This window comes from Pleurodeles waltl, chromosome 1_2, assembly GCF_031143425.1.
Source record: "Pleurodeles waltl isolate 20211129_DDA chromosome 1_2, aPleWal1.hap1.20221129, whole genome shotgun sequence".
In the NCBI taxonomy this organism is placed as follows: domain Eukaryota; kingdom Metazoa; phylum Chordata; class Amphibia; order Caudata; family Salamandridae; genus Pleurodeles; species Pleurodeles waltl.
Window position 1 is genome coordinate 355,830,419 of NC_090437.1, and position 25,453 is coordinate 355,855,871.

Sequence of the window (25,453 nt, forward strand, 5' to 3'; positions counted from 1 at the left end):
GGAGTGGCTGAACTTGGCCTCCACCTAGAAGGTGTCCCAAGTAAACCACAGTACCCTGCCCTATCTGACATTTAGATGCCTTGACAGAGAGGCCTGCTGCTTGCAAGGCCTGCAAAACCTTCTTCAGGTGGACCAGGTGGTCCTGCCAGCTGGAGCTAAAGACAGCAATATCATCAAGATAAGCTGCACTGAAGGACTCCAAGCCAGCAAGGACTTGATTCACCAACCTTTGGAAAGTGGCAGGGGCATTCTTTAAGCCAAAGGGCATTACAGTAAACTGGCAGTGCCCTTCAGGTGTAGAGAATGCTGTTTTCTCTTTTGCTCCTGGTGCCATTCATATTTGCCAGTACCCTGCTGTCAAGTCAAGGGTACTCAGGTATTTGGCAGCACCCAATTTGTCAATCAGTTCATCCACCCTTGGAATGGGGTGAGCATCTGTCTTGGTGACAGAATTAAGTCCGCTGTAGTCCATACAGAACCTCATCTCTCTCTTGCCATCTTTTGTGAGAGGTTTGGGGACCAAGACCACTGGGCTAGCCCAGGGACTGTGAGTGCTCAATCACCCCCAACTCCAGCATCTTGTGGACTTCCACTTTGATGCTTTCTTTAACTTGGTCAGACTGTCTGAATATTTTGTTTTTGACAGGCATGCTGTCTCCTGTGTCCACATCATGGGTACACAGGTGTGTCTGACCAGGGGTTAGGGAAAAGAGCACAGCAAACTGTTGCAGGACTTCCTACAGTCAGATTGCTGTTGGTCAGAGAGGGTGTCTCAGTAGATCACTCCATCCACTGTGCCATCTTTAGGGTCAGTGGAGAGGTTCACTCTGTGCTTCCTGGTCCTCATTTGTAACCATTAACATGTTTACATCTGCCCTGTCATGGAAGAGTGTTAGGCGGTTAAAATGGATCACCCTCTTGGGGGTCCTGCTAGTGCCTAGGTCCACCAGGTAGGTGACCTGACTCTTTTTCCCTAGCACTGGGTAAAGGCCACTCCATTTATCCTGAAGTGCCCTGGGAGCCACAGGCTCCAGAACCCAGGCTTTCTGCCCTGGCTGAAACTCAACCATAGCAGCCTTTTGGTCATACCACATCTTCTAGAGTTGTTGGCTGGCCTCAAGGTTTTTACTAGCCTTTTCCATGTACTCTGCCATCCTGGAACGTAGGCCTAGTACATAGTCCACTATATCTTGCTTAGGCTCATGGAGAGGTCTCTCCCAGCCTTCTTTAACAAGAGCTAGTGGTCCCCTAACAGGATGGCCAAACTGAAGTTCAAAGGGGGAAAACCCTACTCCCTTCTGAGGCACCTCTCTGTAGGCGAAAAGCAGGCATGGCAAGAGGACATCCCATCTCCTTTTGAGCTTTTCAGGGAGCCCCATGAGCATGCCCTTCAATGTCTTGTTAAACCATTCAACAAGACCATTGGTTTGTGGATGGTATGGTGTGATGAATTTGTAAGTCACCCCACACTCATTCCACATATGTTTCAGGTAAGCTGACATGAATTTGGTACCTCTGTCAGAAACCACCTCCTTAGGAAATCCCACTCTGGTAAAAAATACCTGAGTGCTTTGGGTACTGCAGGGGCAGTAGTGGACCTAAGGGGAATTGCTTCAGGGTACCTAGTAGCATGATCCACTACTACTAGGATATACTGATGCCCTGATGCTGTGGGAGGTTCAAGTGGACCCACTATATTCACTCCCGCTCTTTCAAAGGGGACCCCTACCACTGGAAGAGGAATGAGGGGGGTCTTTGGATGGCTACCTGTCTTAACACTGGCTTGATAGGTGGCACAAAACCCCTTTACTTTCTAGGACATATTGGGCCAATAGAAATGGTTGACTAACCTTTCCCATGTCTTAGTTTGTCCCAAATGTCCAGCAAGGGGAATGTCATGGGCTGAGGTCAGAATGAACTCCCTAAACCCCTGAGACACTACCACTCTCCTAGTGGCACCAGGTTTGGGATCTCTTGCCTCAGTGTAAAGGAGTTCATCTTCCCAATAGACCCTGTGGGTTCCACTGACATTTCCCTGTTCTTGTTCAGCAGCTTGCTGCCTTGGGCCTCCAAGAGAGGGACAAGTTTCTTGCCCCTGCACAGCTGTTCCCTTGAGGGTCCCCCTGGGCCCAAGAGCTCAACCTGATAAGGTTCTAACTCCATAGGCTCAGTTCCCTCAGGGGATAGAACTTCTTCCTGATAAGAGAGGTTCTGTTTCTTTTTCTATGCTGAAGCTGTTTCCCCAGTCTTCTTTCCTTTTCTCTTGGATGGTTGGGCCATTATTCAAGACTCCAACACCTCTTTTTTACCCTGAGCCCTGCACTGTGCCCTAGTCTTGACACACACCAGTTCAGGGATACCCAGCATGGCTGCATGGGTTTTGAGTTCTACCTCAGCCCATGCCGAGGACTCCTGATCATTTCCAAGCAGACATTCAACTGGTATAGCAGAAGAGACTACCACCTGTTTCAGGCCAGTGACCCCTCCCCATTCTAAAGTTACCATAGCCATGGGATGTACTTTAGTCTGATTTATCAGCATTGGTGACTGGATAAGTTTATCCAGTCAGGTATTGTCCTGGGGAAACCAGATTGTCTGCCACCATAGTGACACTGGCACCTGTATCCCTCAGGGCCTCTACTCTAGTCCCATTAATAAAGAGCTGCTGCCTGTATTTTTGCATGTTAGGCGGCCAGGCAGCTACTGTGGCTAAGTCTACCCCACCCTCAGAGACTAATGTTGCTTAAGTGTGGACCCTGATTTGCTCTGGGCACAGTGTTGATCCCACCTGGAGACTGGCTATTCCATTGCTGACTGGAGTAGTAGTTGAAGTGGAACCTTTCTTGGGACAGGCCTTGTCTCCAGTTTGGTGTCCATGCTGATTACAGCTGCGACACCAGGCCTTTTTGGGATCGAAGTTTTTACCCTTATACCCAAATGAGGATTGTGAAGAGGCTTTGGACCCACCCTCCTGTGCAGGTTTTTGGGGCCCTGTAGAAGACTCTTTATGTTTTCCCTTGGATGTCTCAACACTCTTCCCCTGGGAGGCTTTGTGACCCCTTTCTTTTGGTCACCCCCTGTGGAAGTCTTGGTCACCCTTGTCTTAACCCAATTCTTGGGGAGAAATTGGACCTAGGTCTACCAGATGCTGATGCAGTTTATCATTGAAACAATTACTTAAAAGGTGTTCCTTCATAAACAAACTATACAGCCCTTCATAATCATTTACACCACTGCCATTAATTCAACCAACTAGTGTTTTGACTGAGAAGTCAACAAAATCAACCCAGGTCTGGCTAGAGGATTTCTTAGCCCCTCGAACCCTAATCCTGTACTTCTCACTTGAGAATCCAAAGCCCTCAATCATGGTAGCCTTCATAAGGTCATAGGATTCTGCATCTTTTCCAGAGAGTGTGAGGAGTCTATCCCTACACTTTCCAGTGAACATTTCCCAAAGGAGAGCACCCCAGTGAGATCTGTTTACTTTTCTGGCTGCACAAACCCTCTCAAAAGCTGTGAACCATTTGGTGAGGCATGGCATCAGGTTTTGTATAGGTTTCAATGGAGGGACTAGACCCGGGGGTCACTCTAACGGTGCAGGCAGGCAGAGGGGGGCTTCTCGGGACAGCCACCACCTAGGCAAGGCAGAGGGTCGCTTGGGGGTCACTCCTGTGTCAAAGTTGGGTTCCTTCAGGTCCTGGGGGCTGAAGGTGCAGTGTTGGTTCCAGGCGTTGGGTCCCTTGTTACAGGTAGTTGCAGTCAGGGGGAGCCTCTGCATTCTCTCTGCAGGCGTCGCTGTGGGGGCTCGGGGGGGGGGTCGTCTCTGGTTACTCACTGGCTCGCAGTCGCCGGGGAGTCCTCACTGAGGTGTTGGTTTTCTGCAGGTGCTGCCAGGGGCATCGGGTGCAGAGTGTATAGTCTCGCACTTCTGGCGCGAAACTTGAAGTCCTTGGAAGTTGCTTCTTTGTTTCAAAGAAGTACCTGGTTTTGAACAGGGCCACTGTTCACGGGAGTTTCTTGGTCCTGTAGTCCAAGGCAGTCCTCTGAGGCTTCAGAGGTCGCTGGTCCCTGTCGGATGCGTCGCTGGAGCAGGTTTTCGAAGTTGGAGACAGGCCGGTAGGGCTGGGGCCAAACCAGTTGTCGTCTTCCCCCTTCTCTGCAGGCTTGTAGGTCAGCAGTCCTTCTTTCTTCAGGTTGCAGGAATCTCATTTCCTGGGATCTGGGGAGCCCCTAAATACTGAATTTAGGGGTGTGTTTAGGTCTGGGAGGGCAGTAGCCAATGGCTACTGTCCTTGAGGGTGGCTACTCCCTCTTTGTGCCTCCCCCCCTGCCAAAAGTGGGGACAGTGGCCGGAGGGGCTCTGATGCCCTGGGGCGCTGTAACAAAAGGGGTGAGCCATTGAGGCTCACCGCTAGGTGTTACAGTTCCTGCAGGGGGAGGTGAGCAGCACCTCCACCCACTACAGGCTTTGTTCCTGGCCACAGAGTGACAAAGGCACTCTCCCCATGTGGCCAGCAACATGTCTGGTGTGTGGCAGGCTGGCAGGAACTGGTCAGCCTACACTAGAAGTCGGGTAGGTATTCAGGGGACATCTCTAAGATGCCCTCTGGGTGTATTTTACAATAAATTGCACACTGGCATCAGTGTGCATTTATTGTGCTGAGAAGTTTGATACCAAACTTCCCAGTTTTCAGTGTGTAGCCATTATGGAATTGTGGAGTTCATGTTTGACAAACTCCCAGACCATATACTCTTATGGCTAACCTGCACTTACAATGTCTAAGGTTTTGCTTAGACACTGTAGGGGCATAGTGCTCATGCACCTATGCCCTCACCTATGGTATAGTGCACCTTGCCTTAGGGCTGTAAGGCCTGCTAGAGGGGTGACTTATTTATGCCATAGGCAGTGTGAGGTTGGCATGGCACCCTGAGGGGACTGCCATGTCGACTTGGTCATTTTCTCCCCACCAGCACACACAAGCTGTGAAGCAGTGTGCATGTGCTGAGTGTGGGGTCCCTAGGGTGGCATAAGACATGCTGCAGCCCTTAGAGACCTTCCTTGGCATCAGGGCCCTTGGTACCAGGGGTACCAGTTACAAAGGACTTACCTGAGTGCAAGGGTTGTTCCAATTGTGGAGACAAAGGTACAGTTTAGGGAAAGAACAATGGTCCTGGGGCCTGGTTAGCAGGGTCCCAGCACACTTTCAAATCATAACTTAGCATCAGCAAAGGCAAAACGTTAGGGGGTAACCATGCCAAGGAGGCATTTCCTCACAGTTTGTAACAGGTGTCTCATCCTAAGGCCTCCACGGGGCCACTTCATCCCACAAAGGGGTATTTATGCTGTGCTGAGCAGTAACCAAAAGTATTTGCCTGCTCAAAGGCTCTAGGGCAAGGGACATGGCCCGCTGTAGTGTAGCATTTACCGTAGCCACAAATTCATCATCCAGTGTAAGGGAGGAATGATCCAGTGTAAGGGGGAAATGATCGATCCCCAACCTGGAAGGGTTCCACTCCTGAAGCCTACCATTGAAGATCAGGACCTACAAAAGTAAGAACTGACTGTAAAGGCCTTTGTCAACAGATGTAGGACCTTGAATAAAAGGTACTAGCCTGCAGGCAGATGACTGCGTAGTCCCGCTCACTACAAAAATGAAGAGATGATTAGCAGAAATAATTTTGGTCTGGCTATATTTGTCACTTGCATCCACGCACTAAAACCTTGTCAATGATGCAGCACAGAGAAAATGAGGCGCACAGAGTGCAAGTATCTACCATGTCTCAGGCAGCGTTTAGTGGCGCTTTGTTTACTACCGGATGGGCAGGCCCAGGAGGAAGGCTGAGGCCGTGGGCAACATGCAGAATGGCCTCATCCCCAATAACGTGACGAGGCTTCCCTGTTTAGGGGAAGGCCTCTGGGAATGCCCAGGCCACCCTAAGCCGCTTGTACCCCCCACCCCTTCCTCCCAACTCCCCCCCCCCCCCCAACTCACCCCCCCCCCCATATGACCCAAAAATGGATACAAGAATGAGAGATCTGTGACGAGAACCACCTGCGTCATGGGCATGAGAGAGAGTCGAGCCTGAGGAGCATTCTTTGTACCAGACTTGCATCCCCAGGAGCTGAAAGGAAAAACTGTTTGTCAGCAAAGGCTAGCATGGAATGCACACTTCAAACTGTGTAACACTTTAAAGGCCAACAATAAAATAAACCATAATCACGGAAAAACACTTATCTGGCTGCTAAGCAGTGGAGAAAGAGAAAGTGGTCTTCATTGAAGATGGCTTTATTTGGTGCCTGGGCTGCCTGATTAGTGGTTTCTTCTTTCTTTTATCACGTTACTTAGACTAATGAGAATTGAAGTCCTTAGCAATGTTGTGGTTCTTTCTTGCTGCTTGCTGTGCTAATTAAATGAAGATAGTAAAGTATAGTCTTAAGCTTTCGGTCCTAACATACAATTATGTCTCTGTCTATAATTTAAAATATGTGCCACTATCAGATGCATGTGTGTGTGTGCTATTTCATTCTTGAGTAATTAAGTCTCCCAGCTTTCTGGAGATGAGCCTGCTACTATATTCAATGTTTGTCGATTAACGTCTAATTATTTTGGAGAAAAGGTTGCATGTAAACCTCTTTCTCAGTCATGAATTGAACGTGGAAATGTCCAGTTGCCCCATAAAGTGATCTGAGACCAGTATCCAATGAAGGCTATTGTGGCTTGCAGTTGATATTAAAGGAACTTTGTTACATTTTAATCTCCACAAAACTAGTCCCTATCTGGCTAAATTTCCCTCATGTTTGTTTATTTAATTTTTTCAGTTGAAATGGGAGTAAGATTTTATATTTGTAGTAATAGTTTAGAATCTCAGGCATGGAAGCGACGGTCCACTTTTTTATTTTAAAGACAATCCCTGCAGAAGAGGAATGGAATTACTAATATTTCTTTCTTCATTTGCAAAGCATTTTTACTATTCTTTGTTTTACTATGGAAGTTAGAAATATGGCTTGAAACCACAGCAGGCAGTCCCCTCTGTTTATTAAAGTACATATCTGATAGAGACTTCTAGTTGCTGATTCCTTACCTTTTGAATTCCCCCAGGTGTAAGACTGGATCCGGAGACTTTTTCTTCGAGCAGTACCTCTGCGCGCCGTCCGGTGGCGTCGGTCGACTCCGCGGGCGAAGGTGGCGTTGTGTTCGCTGTGATGACGTCTCGGTCGTAAATAAGACATCAGCCCCGGCATGCGGATGTAATTTCTTTTCTTTCCGTGCCAGCCTGTGCGCAGATCCGGAGAGGAGATACCCCAGTCCCTTTGACTATGACGACCCTCATCTTAGCCCAGTCGGTGGCTGGCCTGAGAAGCCCCCCGTGCCCTACCTGCATCGCCAGAGTGACCCCCGGGTCTCTCCATTGATTCCTATCCACAACCCGACACCTTCTTTGCACACTGCACCCCGCTGCCCCTGTGTCGCTGAGGGTGTATTTTCTATGCCCGTTTGTGACCCTGCCAGTGCTCTACAAAACCCCCCTGGTCTGCTACCCGAGGATGCCGGTACTTACCTGCTAGCAGACTGGAACCGGAGAACCCCCTGGCTCCATAGGTGCCTATGTTATTTCGGCCCTCCTTTGAACTCTGCACCTGACCAGCTCTGTGTCGCTGGTGCTGGGTGTTTGGGGTTGACTTGAACCCCCAACAGAGGGCTGTCTATGCCCCAGAGACTGAACTTGTAAGTGCTTTACTTATCTCAAAAACAAACCTGTACTTACCTCCCCCAGGAACTGTTGAATTTTGCAGTGTCCACTTTTAAAATAGCTTATTGCCATTTTATGCCAAACTGTGTACATTACTGTTTTGATTCAAAGTCCTATTTATACCTATGCAATGTACCTTACATTTAATGTACTTAACTGCAATTTGAATTGTGTGGTTCTAAAATAAATTAAGAAAATGATATTTTTCTATAAAAAAAATCTTTTGGCCTGGAGTTAAGTCTTTGAGTGTGTGTTAACGTTTATTGTCTGTGTGTGTACAACAAAAATGCTTAACACTACCCTCTGATAAGTCTAACTGCTCGACCACACCACCACAAATAGAGCATTAGTATTATCTATTATTGCCTCTGTCAAGCCTCCTGGGGAACCACTGGACTCTGTGTACACTATATCTCATTTTGATACAGTATATACAGAGCCAGCTTCCTACATGGACACACTGCAGTTTCGGGCTTATCCACCCGAAAAGTGAGTCCAAGACATTCAGGCTAGGATTCCGATCTTTCAGTCTCTGTGTTGGGTTTCGGTGAGACTGACTCTGAGGCTGCTGGGCCTCATGGCCTCCTGCATCCTGCTAGTGACACATGCCAGATGGCATATGTGGGCTCTGAAGTGGCACTTTAAGTTCCAGTGGGCGCAGCATCAGGGGAATCTCTCCGATATGGTCCAGATCTCGGAGGGGACTACGCAAGACCTGCAGTGGTGGCTTTTGACTCCCCATTGGGTCCATGGCAGATCCCTCTCCCTTACCCAACCAGATCTATCTATGGTGACAGATGCGTTCCTCCTGGGTTGGGACGGCCACATGGGAGAGGCGGGGATCAGAGGCCTTTGGTATCTTACAGAGTCTGGGCTCCATATCAACCTTCTGGAGTTCCGGGCGATCAGGCTTGTGTTGAAAGCATTTCTTCCCTCTCTCAAAGGGAAGGTAGCGCAGGTGTTCACCGACCATACTACCCCCATGTGGTACTACAACAAACAGGGCGGAGTAGGGCCCTGGACCTTTTGTCAGGAGGCACTATGCCTCTGGACATGGCTGGAACATCAGGGCATTTCCCTGGTGGTTCAACATCTGGTGGGTTCTCAACGACAGTGTGGACGAACTCAGTCGCCAATGCACAGCCGATCATGATTGCCGTCTCCATCCGGAGGTGGTGCAAGGTCTCTTTCAGCAGTGGGGAGAGCCTTGCTTAGATCTGTTCGCCTCTGCAGAGAACGCGCAATGGCAGCTGTTTTGCACGTTGGAGTTTTCAAGGCGGCATGTGCTCGGAGACGCTTTTTGTCTTGCATCCCCAGGAGCTGAAAGGAAAAACTGTTTGTCAGCAAAGGCTAGCATGGAATGCACACTTCAAACTGTGTAACACTTTAAAGGCCAACAATAAAATAAACCATAATCACGGAAAAACACTTATCTGGCTGCTAAGCAGTGGAGAAAGAGAAAGTGGTCTTCATTGAAGATGGCTTTATTTGGTGCCTGGGCTGCCTGATTAGTGGTTTCTTCTTTCTTTTATCACGTTACTTAGACTAATGAGAATTGAAGTCCTTAGCAATGTTGTGGTTCTTTCTTGCTGCTTGCTGTGCTAATTAAATGAAGATAGTAAAGTATAGTCTTAAGCTTTCGGTCCTAACATACAATTATGTCTCTGTCTATAATTTAAAATATGTGCCACTATCAGATGCATGTGTGTGTGTGCTATTTCATTCTTGAGTAATTAAGTCTCCCAGCTTTCTGGAGATGAGCCTGCTACTATATTCAATGTTTGTCGATTAACGTCTAATTATTTTGGAGAAAAGGTTGCATGTAAACCTCTTTCTCAGTCATGAATTGAACGTGGAAATGTCCAGTTGCCCCATAAAGTGATCTGAGACCAGTATCCAATGAAGGCTATTGTGGCTTGCAGTTGATATTAAAGGAACTTTGTTACATTTTAATCTCCACAAAACTAGTCCCTATCTGGCTAAATTTCCCTCATGTTTGTTTATTTAATTTTTTCAGTTGAAATGGGAGTAAGATTTTATATTTGTAGTAATAGTTTAGAATCTCAGGCATGGAAGCGACGGTCCACTTTTTTATTTTAAAGACAATCCCTGCAGAAGAGGAATGGAATTACTAATATTTCTTTCTTCATTTGCAAAGCATTTTTACTATTCTTTGTTTTACTATGGAAGTTAGAAATATGGCTTGAAACCACAGCAGGCAGTCCCCTCTGTTTATTAAAGTACATATCTGATAGAGACTTCTAGTTGCTGATTCCTTACCTTTTGAATTCCCCCAGGTGTAAGACTGGATCCGGAGACTTTTTCTTCGAGCAGTACCTCTGCGCGCCGTCCGGTGGCGTCGGTCGACTCCGCGGGCGAAGGTGGCGTTGTGTTCGCTGTGATGACGTCTCGGTCGTAAATAAGACATCAGCCCCGGCATGCGGATGTAATTTCTTTTCTTTCCGTGCCAGCCTGTGCGCAGATCCGGAGAGGAGATACCCCAGTCCCTTTGACTATGACGACATTTTTGTTGACCGATTTTGACGAGGTGGTGGATGCGTTGAGGGATGTCCCGCAAGACCGGTTTCAAGCCCTGTGACTCCCTATGACACCAAATGATATCTGTGACAGATTCCCACCTCGTGTGTCTTTGGTGCCTGGAGCGCTATCACGACCCGAGTCGTGCTCAGAGTGTCGGGCCATGAACTCGAAAGCTTTGAGGGAGCGGTCCCTAAAGCTAATGGTGATCTAACACTTGACTCCGCAGCACTCATGGTGTCGTTGGAGACGAAGGTCTTGAGACCCGCTGTGGAGTCACCGCCATTTTTCATCCTCAAAGTCTTGGGGACATTCGGATCATAGGAAAAAGAAGTCAAAGAAGAACAAACGTTCTTCGACTTCACCTCGTCGCTCAGACGATGCAGCGAGGGAAGAGCATCGTCGATGCTCTAGGCCTCCGTCCACATTGCCTCCATCTTGGTCCGCCCTGTGCTTCCCTGACTTCCCGGGAGCCGGAGCCAACCCTGCCCAGCTAAGAGTTTTATGAGGCACCCTCGGGCACAGGTGAGTCGGCGAGGGCCCCCTTGGGTTCAAAGTAGTCTGCTTCAGCCACAGCTCCGGAGGGCTCCTCCGGATCCAATCTCGGATCCGCCCAGACGCCGGTTGTACCACAGCGACCTTCCCTGGCATCGGGTCAGACGTCGACACTCCCGATGTTGGTTGGGCCCACAATCGACATTGATCCTATTCTCAAACCAGTTGACCCGGAGCAGGAACGACGCCGCTTGACGTCCATTCCGTTCTCTATGGGCTCTCCTGGACCCAGGGTTGATCCAGACCCTTATACTTAAGGGTATGGTTACGGGGAGAGTTTAGGGGGGCCGCTGGACCCTTTAGAATACCAGCTTGACCACCAAATGGACTGGGTGCAGGAATTGGGTGATGCCAGTGGTCTAGCCACCTCCCTGATGCTGGTATGCTCTCTCCCCCTTCGTGGCTACGGAGGAGGGTGCCCCATACTCCATGGTGGTGCGAAGGGCGGCTGAGGTCTTGGGCCATGAGCTACCTTCTGTAGAGGTTAGGCCTAATATCCTAATCGACGTGCTTCTGCCGGGGTCTTCCACATCAGAACCCCTTCTGAGGCACTGACAGGCGTCCTTTTGGGTACTTGGTCCAGACCCAGCACAGCGGCTCCCGTTAATAGGATGATTGCCTGCGGCCATCGGCCTGCGCCAACAGACCTGAAATTCCTTACCCAACACCCCACACCTGAGAGCCTTGTGATCCAGGCTTCCTCTTCTTCTTCCTCTGGCACATTCCCTACCTGCCTCCACACCCCTCCCCCTTACCCTCTACCCCCCAGCTAAGGAATCAAAAAGACTGGATAATTTGGGGGAGAATTTTTTTTTTTTTTCTGCCAGTCTAGCACTGCAGTCGGTGAACACCGCCTGCCTTTTGGGCCACTATTCCCAAACACTCTGGGATACGGTCGCGCAGGTGCTGCCTACAGTTTCAGAGGAGACCCGGACTGTCCTCTCCCAAGCGCTCACTGATGGGAGAGATGCAGCCAAATTCATCATCCGCTGTGGACTGAATATGACCGACTCTCTAGGCAGATCAGTTGCATCGACGGTGGCACTAAGACTTCCAGCAAATGTTGATGGACATGCCCTTTGATGGCACCCGTCTCTTCGGAAACAAAGCAGACTCTGCGCTCGAGCGCTTTAAGGATTCTTGAGCCACAGCCCAGTCCCTTGGCCTTGCACCTGCCCCTAGACTCTACCAGTCCGCCTCTTGCCCCTTTCGTAGCTTTGGAATGGTAACCCAACCACGTCCTTTTCCACCGAGCCATCAACCCGTGCATGCTGTACAGCCCCTACGTGGCCATGGGATCCCATGATCTCAGGTATCAAGGCCCCAGTGAGTTGCCCAGTCCACCCCCTCGGTCTCCAAACCTTCCTAGTCTGTTGGAACACCTGGAACCAGTTGGAGAGAGGGTCCCTGTGTCAGAAGTGGGTCGGGGTTGTTATGCCCACTACTTTCCGGTGCCAAAGTACAAGGGCCTTAATCCTATCTTAGATCTTCGGTCCCACAATCTCTTCCTCAAAAAGAAGTTCAAGATGCTGACATTGGCTCAGGTCTTATCTGCTTTGGACCGGGTAGACTGGATGGTATCGTTGGACTTGCAGGACACATATTTCGACATCCCAGTCTTGCAGGCCCACAGACGTTACCTAAGATTCGTGGTAGGCCACAAGCATTTTCAGTTCACCGTGCTCCTCTTTGGCCTTACCAGCACTCTTCCGGTGTTCACGAAGGTGATGGTAGTGATTGTAGCTCATCTGCGCACCTTAGGGTTCCTAGTCTTCCTCTACCTCAACGAATGGCTGTTGAAGGCTGATACGCCCCAGAAATTCATCTCCCACCTTCAGAATACAGCGAGCCTCCTGCACACGCTCAGGTTCACTATCAACGTGCCAAAGTCACACCTGACTCCCTCTCAGACACTGGCTTTCATCAGAGCTGTTTTTGACTGTAGGAAAATGCCACTGTTGACATGGTTACTGTAGGAAAATGGCTCCCTGTTCCAGTTAGCCCCCTCCCCCACTTTTTGCCTGACATTGATGCTGACTTGACTGAGAAGTGTGCTGGAATCCTGCTAACCAGGCCCCAGCACCAGTGTTCTTTCCCTAAACTGTACCTTTGTCTCCACAATTGGCACAGCCCTGGCACACAGATAAGTCCCTTGTAACTGGTACCCCTGGTACCAAGGGCCCTGTGGCCATGGAAGGTCTTTAAGGGCTGCAGCATGTATTATGCCACCCTTGGGGACCCCTCACTCAGCACATGCACACTGCCTCACAGCTTGTGTGTGCTGGTGGGGAGGAAAAGACTAAGTCGACATGGCACTCCCCTCAGAATGCCATGCCCACAACCCACTGCCTGTGGCATAGTTAAGTCACCCCTCTAGCAGGCCTTACAGCCCTAAGGCAGGGTGCACTATACCACAGGTGAGGGCATAGTTGCATGAGCACTATGCCCCTACAGTGTCTAAGTAAAACCTTAGACGTAAGTGCAAGGTAGCCATAAAGAGTATATGTTCTGGGAGTCTGTCAATTACGAACTCCACAGTTCCATAATGGCTACACTGAAATCTGGGAAGTTTGTTATCAAACTTCTCAGCACAAAAAGTCTACACCGATGCCAGTGTGGGATTTATTGAAAAATGCACACAGAGGGCATCTTAGAAATGCCCCCTGCATGCGAGCCCAACTGCTAGTGCTAGGCTGATCGGTCTCTGCCAGCCTGCCGCTTCCAGACTAGTTTCTGGCCCCATGGGGTGAGTGCCTTTGTGCACTCTGTGACCAGGAACAAATCCTGTGCTGAGTGGAGGTGCTTCACACATCACCCTGCAGGAACTGTAACACCTAGCAGTGAGCCTCAAAAGCTCAAGCCTGGTGTTACAGCGCCCCAGGGCACTCCAGCTAGTGGAGATGCCTGCCCCTCCGGACACACCCCCCACTTTTGGTGGCAAGTCCAGAGGAGACAATGAGAAAAACAAGGAGGAGTCACCCACCAGTCAGGACAGCCCCTAAAGTGTCCTGACCCCTGCCTTAAGAAATTCTCCATCTTGTTTTGGAGGTTTCCCCCATTAGGATTAGGGATGTGCTCCCCCACCCCCCCCCCCCCCCCCACACACACAGGGAGGAGGCACAAAGGGGGTGTAGCCACCCTCCAGGACAGTAGCCATTGGCTACTGCCCCCCAGACCTAAAACATACCCCTACATTGAGTATTTGGGGGCAACCCTGAACCCAGGAAATCAGATTTCTGCAACCTGAAGAGATGACGGAGACAACAACTGACTTGGCCCCAGCCCTACCGGCCTGTCTCCAGACTCAGAGAACCTGCACAGCGACGCATCCAGCAGGACCAGCGTTCTCTGAGGACTCCGAGGACTGACTTGCACCTAAAGGACAGCGGCTCTGTCCAAAATCTGCAACAAAGAAACCATCTTTAAAGAGACTCCAGCCTCACTCCGGAAGCGCAAGTCTTCACACACTGCACCCAACGCCCCTGGCTCGTGTCCAGAAGAACCAACACTGCAGAGAGGACCCCCAGGCGACTCCAACGATGTGACCACCCTGAGATGACCTCCCTGCACTCCACAGCGACACCTGCAGAGAGTATCCAGAGGCTCCCCCTGACTGCGACTGCCCGGTAACAAAGGACCCCGACGCCTGGAAGAAGCACTGCACCTGCAGCCCCCAGGACTGAGAGGAACCAACTACTGGTGCAGGAGTGACCAGCAGGCGGCCCTCATCTTAGCCCAGTCGGTGGCTGGCCTGAGAAGCCCCCCGTGCCCTACCTGCATCGCCAGAGTGACCCCCGGGTCTCTCCATTGATTCCTATCCACAACCCGACACCTTCTTTGCACACTGCACCCCGCTGCCCCTGTGTCGCTGAGGGTGTATTTTCTATGCCCGTTTGTGACCCTGCCAGTGCTCTACAAAACCCCCCTGGTCTGCTACCCGAGGATGCCGGTACTTACCTGCTAGCAGACTGGAACCGGAGAACCCCCTGGCTCCATAGGTGCCTATGTTATTTCGGCCCTCCTTTGAACTCTGCACCTGACCAGCTCTGTGTCGCTGGTGCTGGGTGTTTGGGGTTGACTTGAACCCCCAACAGAGGGCTGTCTATGCCCCAGAGACTGAACTTGTAAGTGCTTTACTTATCTCAAAAACAAACCTGTACTTACCTCCCCCAGGAACTGTTGAATTTTGCAGTGTCCACTTTTAAAATAGCTTATTGCCATTTTATGCCAAACTGTGTACATTACTGTTTTGATTCAAAGTCCTATTTATACCTATGCAATGTACCTTACATTTAATGTACTTAACTGCAATTTGAATTGTGTGGTTCTAAAATAAATTAAGAAAATGATATTTTTCTATAAAAAAAATCTTTTGGCCTGGAGTTAAGTCTTTGAGTGTGTGTTAACGTTTATTGTCTGTGTGTGTACAACAAAAATGCTTAACACTACCCTCTGATAAGTCTAACTGCTCGACCACACCACCACAAATAGAGCATTAGTATTATCTATTATTGCCTCTGTCAAGCCTCCTGGGGAACCACTGGACTCTGTGTACACTATATCTCATTTTGATACAGTATATACAGAGCCAGCTTCCTACATGGACACACTGCAGTTTCGGGCTTATCCACCCGAAAAGTGAGTCCAAGACATTCAGGCTAGGATTCCGATCTTTCAGTCTCTGTGTTGGGTTTCGGTGAGACTGACTCTGAGGCTGCTGGGCCTCATGGCCTCCTGCATCCTGCTAGTGACACATGCCAGATGGCATATGTGGGCTCTGAAGTGGCACTTTAAGTTCCAGTGGGCGCAGCATCAGGGGAATCTCTCCGATATGGTCCAGATCTCGGAGGGGACTACGCAAGACCTGCAGTGGTGGCTTTTGACTCCCCATTGGGTCCATGGCAGATCCCTCTCCCTTACCCAACCAGATCTATCTATGGTGACAGATGCGTTCCTCCTGGGTTGGGACGGCCACATGGGAGAGGCGGGGATCAGAGGCCTTTGGTATCTTACAGAGTCTGGGCTCCATATCAACCTTCTGGAGTTCCGGGCGATCAGGCTTGTGTTGAAAGCATTTCTTCCCTCTCTCAAAGGGAAGGTAGCGCAGGTGTTCACCGACCATACTACCCCCATGTGGTACTACAACAAACAGGGCGGAGTAGGGCCCTGGACCTTTTGTCAGGAGGCACTATGCCTCTGGACATGGCTGGAACATCAGGGCATTTCCCTGGTGGTTCAACATCTGGTGGGTTCTCAACGACAGTGTGGACGAACTCAGTCGCCAATGCACAGCCGATCATGATTGCCGTCTCCATCCGGAGGTGGTGCAAGGTCTCTTTCAGCAGTGGGGAGAGCCTTGCTTAGATCTGTTCGCCTCTGCAGAGAACGCGCAATGGCAGCTGTTTTGCACGTTGGAGTTTTCAAGGCGGCATGTGCTCGGAGACGCTTTTTGTCTTGAGTGGAACTCCGGCCTCCTTTCCGCCTTTTGCCTATACCACTTCTGCCCAGAGTTCTCAAGAAGATCAGGAACAACCGGGCCCAAGTCATCTTGGTGGCTCCGGACTGGGCACGGAGAGTATGGTATGCAGAGCTTTTGAGTATGGCCATCGATCCTCCACTAGGACTACCTCTTTGGGCGGATCTTCTGTCGTAGCAGCAGGAGACGGTTTTCTACCTGTTGCGTCTCAGCCTTCATGCGTGGAGACTGAGCGGCGACAGTTGACGACTTTTGATCTTCCACCCAAAGTCTGTGATGTTATCTTGGCAGCCAGGCGTCCTTCCACCAAAACGGTATACACCAGTTGTTGGCATGAATTTGTGGCATGGGGCATCAACAAATCTGTTGATCCCCTCTATGCCCCTTTATCTAAGGTTCTTTTGTTCATTCTTTCTTTAGCCCAGCAGGGCTCTGCTGTGGGCACCCTTAAAGGGTATTTATCTGTCATTTCTGCCTTTCTTAGATTACCTGATCAGCCCTCACTCTTTAAATCTCCTACTGTGAGTAGATTTCTAAAAGGTCTCACCCATTTATTTCCTTCCACTCCATTTATCATGCCTCAGTGGGACCTCAATCTTGTCCTTACTTATTTAATGTGCACTCCCTTTGAGCAGATCCACAATTGCCCCTTTCGGCTCCTCACTTTCAAGACTGTCTTTATTGTTGCCATCACTTCTGGTCACAGGGTGAGTGAGCTTCAGACCCTTTTGTCCAAACCTCCATTCTTGTCTGTGCACCCTGACAAAGTGGTGTTGCACACTAAGGCGTCCTTCCCAAGGTTGTTACGCCTTTTCATGTAGGCCAGTCCATCACCTAGCCTACTTACACACACCCACATCCTTCCCATGAGGAGGAGAGACTCCACGGTCAGGACCCAAAAAGAGCATTGCGTTCTATCTTAATCGTACTAAAGATTTCTGAGTGAAAGATCAACTCTTTGTCTGGTATGTGGGTGCTAAGAAAGGGAAGGCGGTGCAAAAACATACTATCTCTCAGTGGGTACTTCTTTGCATCAAGATATGCTACGCTTTGGCAAAGAAGCAACCCCTTGAGTGCTTGCGCACTCCTTCCACCAGTGGGACTGCTGCTTCCACTGCGTTAGCACGCAGAGTTCTTGTCCTGGATATCTGCCAGGCAGATACGTGGGCATCCCTGCACACGTTTGCTAAACACTACTGCCTTGACAGTCCGATCCGTCAGGACAGCTACTTTGGTTGTTCGGTCCTGCAGAACTTTATAGTATGATCTTGGTTTGCAGCCCACTTCCAAGGTTGGCATTGTTTGGGTATCTATTCTAAGGTAAGGAATCTGCAACTAGAAGTCTCTATCAGATGTACAAGTTACTTACCTTAGGTAACGAAATATCTGTTAGAGACATATTCTGGTTGCAGATTCCTTACCAACCCACCCGTTCTCCCTGCTTGTGAACTGATTTGTAAGGACAGGGGTTTCCCCTTCAGGTCCTTAGCTCTGGCGCACCAATCTCAGAGTTCTTAGCAGCTCTGTGCTTTGGCATGGAAAGTCGTTAAAAGTAACTGACGTCTATGTACAACTCCTGACGTCATCACGGAGACGACGACGCCTGTGGAGTCAACAGACGCCACCCACCGAGCGCAAGGGTATTGCTTGAAGAAAAATCTCCGTATACAGTCTCGCGCCTGGGGGAAATTCTAAGGTAAGGAATCTGCAACTAGAATATGTCTCTACCAGATATTTTGTTACCGAAGGTAAGTAACTTGTACATTTTATCTACTATGTTTATTACATGAAGTCATGAGTCTTCTGCACCCACTATTTTGACTTGTGAAACTTTAATGTCCTAATTCGTGTTATGAGTTTATTGCCTTGATAAACACCTTTCTTGTTCACTGTTATCCTTTATATTTGTGTTTCAAGGCTTTGTGAATGTGTGCAGTCCTTACCTTTTGCTCATACTACACTGTACAACTAGTTCTATTTGTATGCACTATGCCATATACCATGCACTATTGAAATTACATTGCCCTATCCTCTCTGCAGATTCCAATTTTTGACGCAGCTGAGAGATACCAGCAAGCAGGCCTTCCATTGATTATCCTAGCAGGCAAGGAATATGGTTCTGGCAGTTCCAGAGACTGGGCAGCAAAAGGGCCTTTTCTCCTGGTAAGTCTAAGTGTATAGCTAGCTTTACTCTGCAAGTTGTATTGGCATTACCATGGTGACTTGTGGGACGCTTGCAAATTTTACAACTTCCAAGGGAGCATGGCTTCGAAAATTAGATGTAAACTGAAAATATGATTTTTCTAGGTCAGGGAATAAAACTTCTCCCCTTTTTCTCAGATCTTGCTTTGATTACTAAGATTATATATATTATTTTAGAGCTGAATCATCTGTTTCGGAATTTCTTACTGCATGAGACATAATCCTAAAACTACATAGGGTTATTTGTCTTCATTTTTGTGATGTAATAACTGTTAAAAGAAATAGGAAATTGTGCAAATTATATTGTTACCTGTAATATGGACATTAGCTTGTTTTTTAAGTAAAGTAAGAACAGTCCCAAATCTTGCCAGGGCCATTGTTTTTAAAATGAGGCTACGTGGTCCTTGACCTTGTGGGAGGGGGGGAGAGGGTGTTGGGGGGGGGAGAGGGTGTTGGGGGGGGGGGGGAAGGTGTGGGGGGGGGGGGGCGTTCCCTGCACAGTGGACCCATAGTGATCCCTAGACTAGAGTTGTGAGCAACACAGCATAACTTTCATTTCACCATTTTGGTTTCTTACATTTTTCATATTACTACTTTATTCACAGGGTTCTGGTAAGCATAGTGAGATTGGACTGTCTAGATAAGTATATAAGAGCCAGATAGATCTGGTATCGCTAATACACCCACTTCAGGGTTCTGTGCTTGACCCTATGGTCACAGGTTCACATTTCAACAGGTCTAAACATATTTTCATCATTCTGAGGTAGATAAAATGAGCACCCTGATAAAATGAAGAACGTTGAGATGGGTGTAGGAAGCTGGCTCTGTATATACTATATCAAAATGAGATATAGTGTGCACAGAGTCCAGGAGTTCTCCAAGAGGCTTGACAGAGGCAATAATAGATAATACTAATGCTTTATTTGTGGTATTGTGGTCAAGCAGATAGGCTTATCAGATGGGAAGTGTTAAGCATTTGTTGTACACACTCAAGCAATAAATGAGAACACACACTCAATGACTTAACTCCAGGCCAATAGGTTTTTATATAGAAAATATTATTTTCTTAATTTACTTTAGAGCCACAAGATTCAAATTACAGTTAAGTACATTCAATGTAAGGTACTTTGCATAGGTATAGTTAGGACTTTGAACCAAAACAGTAATGTACACAGTTTTTCATAAAATGGCAATAAGCTATTTTAAAAGTGTACAACAAATGCTTAACACTACCCTCTGATAAGCCTACTGCTCGACCAGACTACCACAAAATACAGCATTAAAATGATCTAATTTTGCCTCTATTTTACCTCTAAGGGGAACCGTTGGACTCTGTGCACGCTATCTCTTACATTGATATAGTATATACAGAGCCAGCTTCCTACAGGGGAGGTAAGTAAAGTACATTTTTTGAGGTATGTAACAAACTTACAGGTTCAATCTCTGGGGCACTTGTAGCCCACCGTTGTGGATTCAAGATAACCCCAAACACCCAGCAACGCATAGCCAGTTAGGTGCAGAGGTCAACCAGGAGCCAAAATAACGTGGGCTTCTATGGAGACAGGGAGCACTCCGGTTCTGGTCTGCTAGCAGGTAAGTACCCGTGTTGTTGGAGGGCAGACCCAGGGGGGTTTGGAGGAGTACTGGAGGGCCCAAGTAGGCACAACAACCACACTCTCAGCGGCACAGGGGTGGCTGGGTGCAGTGTGCAAACAGGGCATCAGGTTCTCAATAGAACTCTATGGAGGGACCCGGGGGTCACTTAGGCGCTGCAGGCAAGCCACCGACTGGGCAAGGGTGAGGGCCACCTGCTGGTCGTTGCTGCACCGGTGGCCGGTTTCTCTCGGAACTGGGGGCTGCAGGTGAAGTGCTTCTCCAGGTAACGGATATCTTCGTCCTGGGCAATTGTGGTCAGGGGGGTCCTCGGGATTCCCTCTGCAGATGTTGACGTGGGTGTGTAGAGAGGTCAGCCCAGGGTGGACACGTCATCTGAGTCGCCTAGTTAGTTTCTCTGGACACGGGCAGGGGGCGTCGGATGCAGAGTAGTTGGACTCGCGCTTCTGGAGTGAGGAGAGAGTCCCTTTAAAGATGGTTTTGTTGTCTTCTTTTTGGACAGGTCCGCTGCCCATGGATTTTTCTTGGTCCTTGGTGATGCAGGCAGTCCCCTGGAGGCTTTTCAGGGGTCGCTGGTCCTGCAGAAGGAGTTGCTTCTTTTCTTGCAGTTTTTTGAAGCAGAAGACGGGCCTGTAGGACTGGGGCCCGAGTCATCTGGTGTCTCCTCCTCTCTGCAGGGTTTTCAGCTCAGCAGTCCTTCTTTCTTGAGGTCAAAAGGAATCTGAAGAGTTGGCTTCAGGGTCACCCCTAAATACTAAATTTAGGGGTGTGTTAGGGTCAGAGGGCAGTAGCCAATGGCTACTGACCCTGAGGGTGGCTACACCCTCCTTGTGCCCACTCCCTCTGGGGAGGAGGGCACATCCATATCCCGATTGGTCATAATCCTCCAACGCAAGACCTTAGGTATGGTCCTGTATGAGGGGGTGACTCCTCCTTGTTTTTCTCACTATCCCTTGCCGCCAAACGTGGGGGCTCATCGGGGGACTGGCATCTCAACTAGCTGGAGTGCCCTGGGGCACTGTAACACCAGGCTTGAGCCTTTGAGGCCCACTGCCAGGTGTAGCAGTTCCTGCAGGGGGGAGGTGTGAAGCACCTCCACCCAGTGCAGGCTTTGTTTCTGGCCCCAGAGAGCACAAAGGCTCTCTCCCCAGGGGGTCAGAAACTCGTCTCAGTGGCAGGTTGGCACAGACAAATCAGTCCTGCACTGAAGGATTGGGTAAAATACAGGGGGCATCTCTGAGATGTCCTTTGTGTGCATTGTGTAATAAATCCAACACCTGCATCAGTGTGGGTTTATTATTCTGAGAGGTTTGATACCAAACTTCCCAGTATTCAGTGTAGCCATTATGGTGCTGTGGAATTCGTAATGACAAACTCCCAGACCATATACTCAGTACGGCTACCCTGCACTTACAATGTCTAAGAATAGATTTAGACACTGTAGGGGCATATTGCTCATGCAGCTATGCCCTCACCTGTGGTATAGTGCACCCTGCTTTGGGGCTGTAAGGCCTGCTAGGTGGGTGACTTTCCTATGCCACAGGGAGTGGTTTGTGGGCATGGCACTCTGAGAGGAGTGCCATGTCGACTTTGTCTTTTCTCCCCACTAGCACACACAAGCTGTAAAGCAGTGTGCATGTACTGAGTGAGGGGTCCCTGAGGGTGGCATAATACATGCTGCAGCCCTTTGGTACTTTCCCTGGCCACAGGGCTGTTTGGTACCAGGGGTACCTTTTACGAGGGACTTAACTGTGTGCCAGGGCTGTGCCAATTGTGGAGACAAAGGTACAGTTTTAGGGAAAGAACACTGGTGCTGGGGCCTTGTTAGCAGTGTACCAGCACTCTTCCAATCAAAGCTGGCATCAACACTAGGAAAAAAGTGGGGAGTGGCCAGGCCAACAGTGACATTTTCCTACAAAATATAATTATGACTGATAATGACTTGTTCTTCATCATTGGATCTTTCATTGAGTCAACTGTTTGAGTTATTCCCCATCATCAGTCCAGAGTTTTTGCAGCCTGATGATGGGAAATAAGTTAAGCATTTGAATCAATAAAAGATTCCACTGCTGAAGGACATCCATTTACACCATCTAAGATTATCTTTCATGGGAACAATAGCACTTGACGTCTACTCAGAATTATCAGTTCATGTGTGCAACTCTGGATGTAGTGAGGGAGGTATTTCACTCTTCTCTTCTTGAACAGATCACTGCAGACTGAAAATTCAGTTCTGCAGCTCCTAGACCTTATTACATTTTGCATGTTATTGATTGCTTAGATTGAGTATGAGTGAGTCCACTACAGTGGAGTTTGAGTCAGTAATATACCCAAATTTACCGAGCTCTAGGGAACAGGGCTTTCATCCTGCCAACCCACTTTGCCAAAATAAATGTGGTGGCAGACGCATCTTTGCTGGGATAGGGAGCACATCTAAAGTACAATTTCAAGATCATCTATTGACTTCTGGCAAATGCTTCCACACAAACTTGGAATTGAAAGCTCCTCCGTGCATTCGTCCAATACTGTGAAGGAAATGGGTTGAAGTTTTGAACAGCACTTCAACAGGAATGATCTGACCTAAACAGGAAGAGGAGTGAAAGTAATTTCAGTGGGAGAGATGAGCTTCTGGTTATAGGCCATAACTGCAAATCTTTCTGGGACTCTGACCAATACAGAAGGCGCAATGAGCATAAAGGGTTTGAAAAACCACAAATGCAAGCTTTATTCAGAGGTAGAAGAATTAATTTTGCCAGAAAACAGAAAAGGATGAAAATGCACGTCATAACATCCAAAAATATCATTTCATCACTGCAGCTCAATGGAGAGCCTAATGAGAGAGACATGCTGAGTCTGAACTGATTTTTCAGCTCCCAATATGCATTTTCTACAGTTTGTTAGATCCAAAGATTAATCCAAAATATTTATCATGATCCAAAGAGTAACCCAAAATATCTATCAATAGAGAACTCTCATCATTCTATTTTCCCTGTCCTTGGTTTTGATTTGGGCTTGCTAACCTTTCAAAGATTGGGGAGAGAATGCATATCAACAAATACACTGAGTGAAGGAAAGTAAAACTTGAAGATAACTCATTTGTCTATTATCTCAGCTTTTTACCCAACCTGGGAACCTTCATAACCGAAAGTCTCCAAATGACAATCCTTGAGTTTCAAGTCTAACGTGTTGGCTGGTGAAGACCCTCTAAATGGCTTTAGGACTCACTGAAATAAGAGAGGCTGCAGCTTCAACCTTTCTCAAGTGTATCGTTATGCATTTGTTTAGTCTGGCTGCTACCTAGTTCTCTTTGTATTATTACTTACACAATTACTTTGTCTTCCGATATAAAATCCAGGTTTGAATGCGGCAGGACTGTACATTAGAGGTTTCTTGTTTAAATCTGATTATCACCTGACATCATTATGCTGCTTTTGGAGTGGTGTCACATAAGGAGTGTACATAAAGACATATATGTTAGGAAAATAATATCCTTACCTTTGGTGACATTGTTTCCGGTGGATCACAGCTTCTTCCATATTGCTTAACGCCTCTCCTCTGTGAACCTGCCATCTTCCAACATTAGCTTCTGAGAAGGGTATAAAAATTGAGGTAATTGGCTTCTATGGCACCTTATGTGGATCTGCATATCATTGTCTTTGGAGTTCTGTGGGTAAGCGGCTGAAGCCGGGCAAGGACTGCTGGCTCAAATAGATTAACAGAAAATTGTTCCCCAATCTAGTTTGATGTCTGGAACAGGGTTCATATAAGAAATCTACTGGAAGCTGCACTACCAACTTAAAGATTGCTACTGAATGTAAGTAACTTATTCCACTTGATTCAACTAAAGCAGGCTGTCCAGGATACCTGTCCAGTCCAGGAAAGCTGAATCCATGCCAGATCTTCATGATGTCCATGTACATAAATGTGCATACTAATAGAACTGAATTACATTGTGGGCAGCTATCCTACAAATCTGGCATGGAACCGGACGCAAGTTAGACACTGATGTAGTAATGAAAAACAAATGGACTGCCTTATGTTTTCTATTATTATTATTAAAGATAGATTTAGATTGCAGCTTTTAGTATCACTCCCCACATAGGAGTTTCATCCAGCAACTCACGACTGGATGTGCCTTCCAAGACAAAGTGCTGATTCTGTCACCTTTGTTCTCAAAGTGATGATTTGACTGAAATTGTGATAGTGCAATCCGATTCCAGTCATGGTGTCCGAATGTAATGAGTGAAGTTCTGTATCGGAAGCATCACGCTGGGCATATTCAAATTGTGAAGGAAACTATTTAGAAAGTGGCACTACATTTCAGTGTATTTTTGTTTGTTTTATTCTTTGTTCAGCGTAACCCGAGTGACGTTGCAAAATATAACAAGGGGCTGATTGATATCTAATTTTGCAGGGAATCAAAGCAGTCCTTGCTGAAAGTTATGAACGCATTCACCGAAGTAACCTAGTTGGTATGGGAGTGATTCCATTAGAATACCAGCCTGGTGATAATGCAGACACACTTGGGCTCACTGGACGAGAACGCTACACCATCATCATTCCAGAAGATCATGACCTCAAACCAAGAATGAACGTTCAAATTAAGGTGAGAAGAAACTGAAAATATTCATCATCACTGACGTTGGGCTAAACAATTAGCTTGATTTGTAGTTAAACTCTTGTTTTTCACTTCAGCCCACCCATAAATTAGTAACCCATGATTGCCAAGTCAGACATAGCGTTTCCTCTTGTGGGCCTAAAACTTCAATAGGAGTCCATGCAAGTGAGTGAATGGTAGTTCGGCTACTGAACTGCTCATATACTGCTTTTCAGATACTTTTAGATGACCACCTCTGTTCTGCCATCTTGCCAGGGCAGTTGCTTATGGAGAGGGAGGGGAAGCTGCCTTTACAGTGAGGTCTTTGGTAATTTCCACATTGAAGCTACAGTGCACAAGTGAAAAGAAAACAAGCCTGCATAGTTTCTGGGCAAAGGCTTTATAATGACACAAGCACACACAAACGTTTTTCCTTAATCTCTTCTTCAGCATATAAAGAAGAGCCCCTGATATGTTTAGTTCTAGAAAAAAGTACTATGATGTTACTGCATAACAGTTGAGGAAGGATATATGGTGCCGGACTAGCGTCAACCTACAGTATATCTGAGCAACTAGCTTTAACTTCCCGATCTGGCCAGGAGTCCACTTGGCTCCGCCAGCCACCTCTGTGCCCCTGATCCCGCCGTCTCCCGCCAGGACTTAGAGTTCGAGGCCCTCCAACACTCGCAGGCACCCGCCTGCATTCTCATCCCTGGTGC

At 48.0% G+C, this 25,453-nt stretch overlaps 1 protein-coding gene across 3 annotated transcripts in view; it reads left to right on the plus strand.

Moving 5' to 3' along the window:
- Nucleotides 1-25,453, plus strand: part of ACO1 (aconitase 1) — a 616,249-nt gene that overhangs the window by 553,397 nt on the left and 37,399 nt on the right. For all 3 annotated transcript variants that reach the window (XM_069239660.1, XM_069239672.1, XM_069239665.1), the window contains 2 exons: nucleotides 18,362-18,484; nucleotides 24,552-24,743. In XM_069239660.1, the coding sequence (XP_069095761.1) occupies nucleotides 18,362-18,484; nucleotides 24,552-24,743 (315 nt within the window). The remainder of the gene's footprint in view (nucleotides 1-18,361; nucleotides 18,485-24,551; nucleotides 24,744-25,453) is intronic.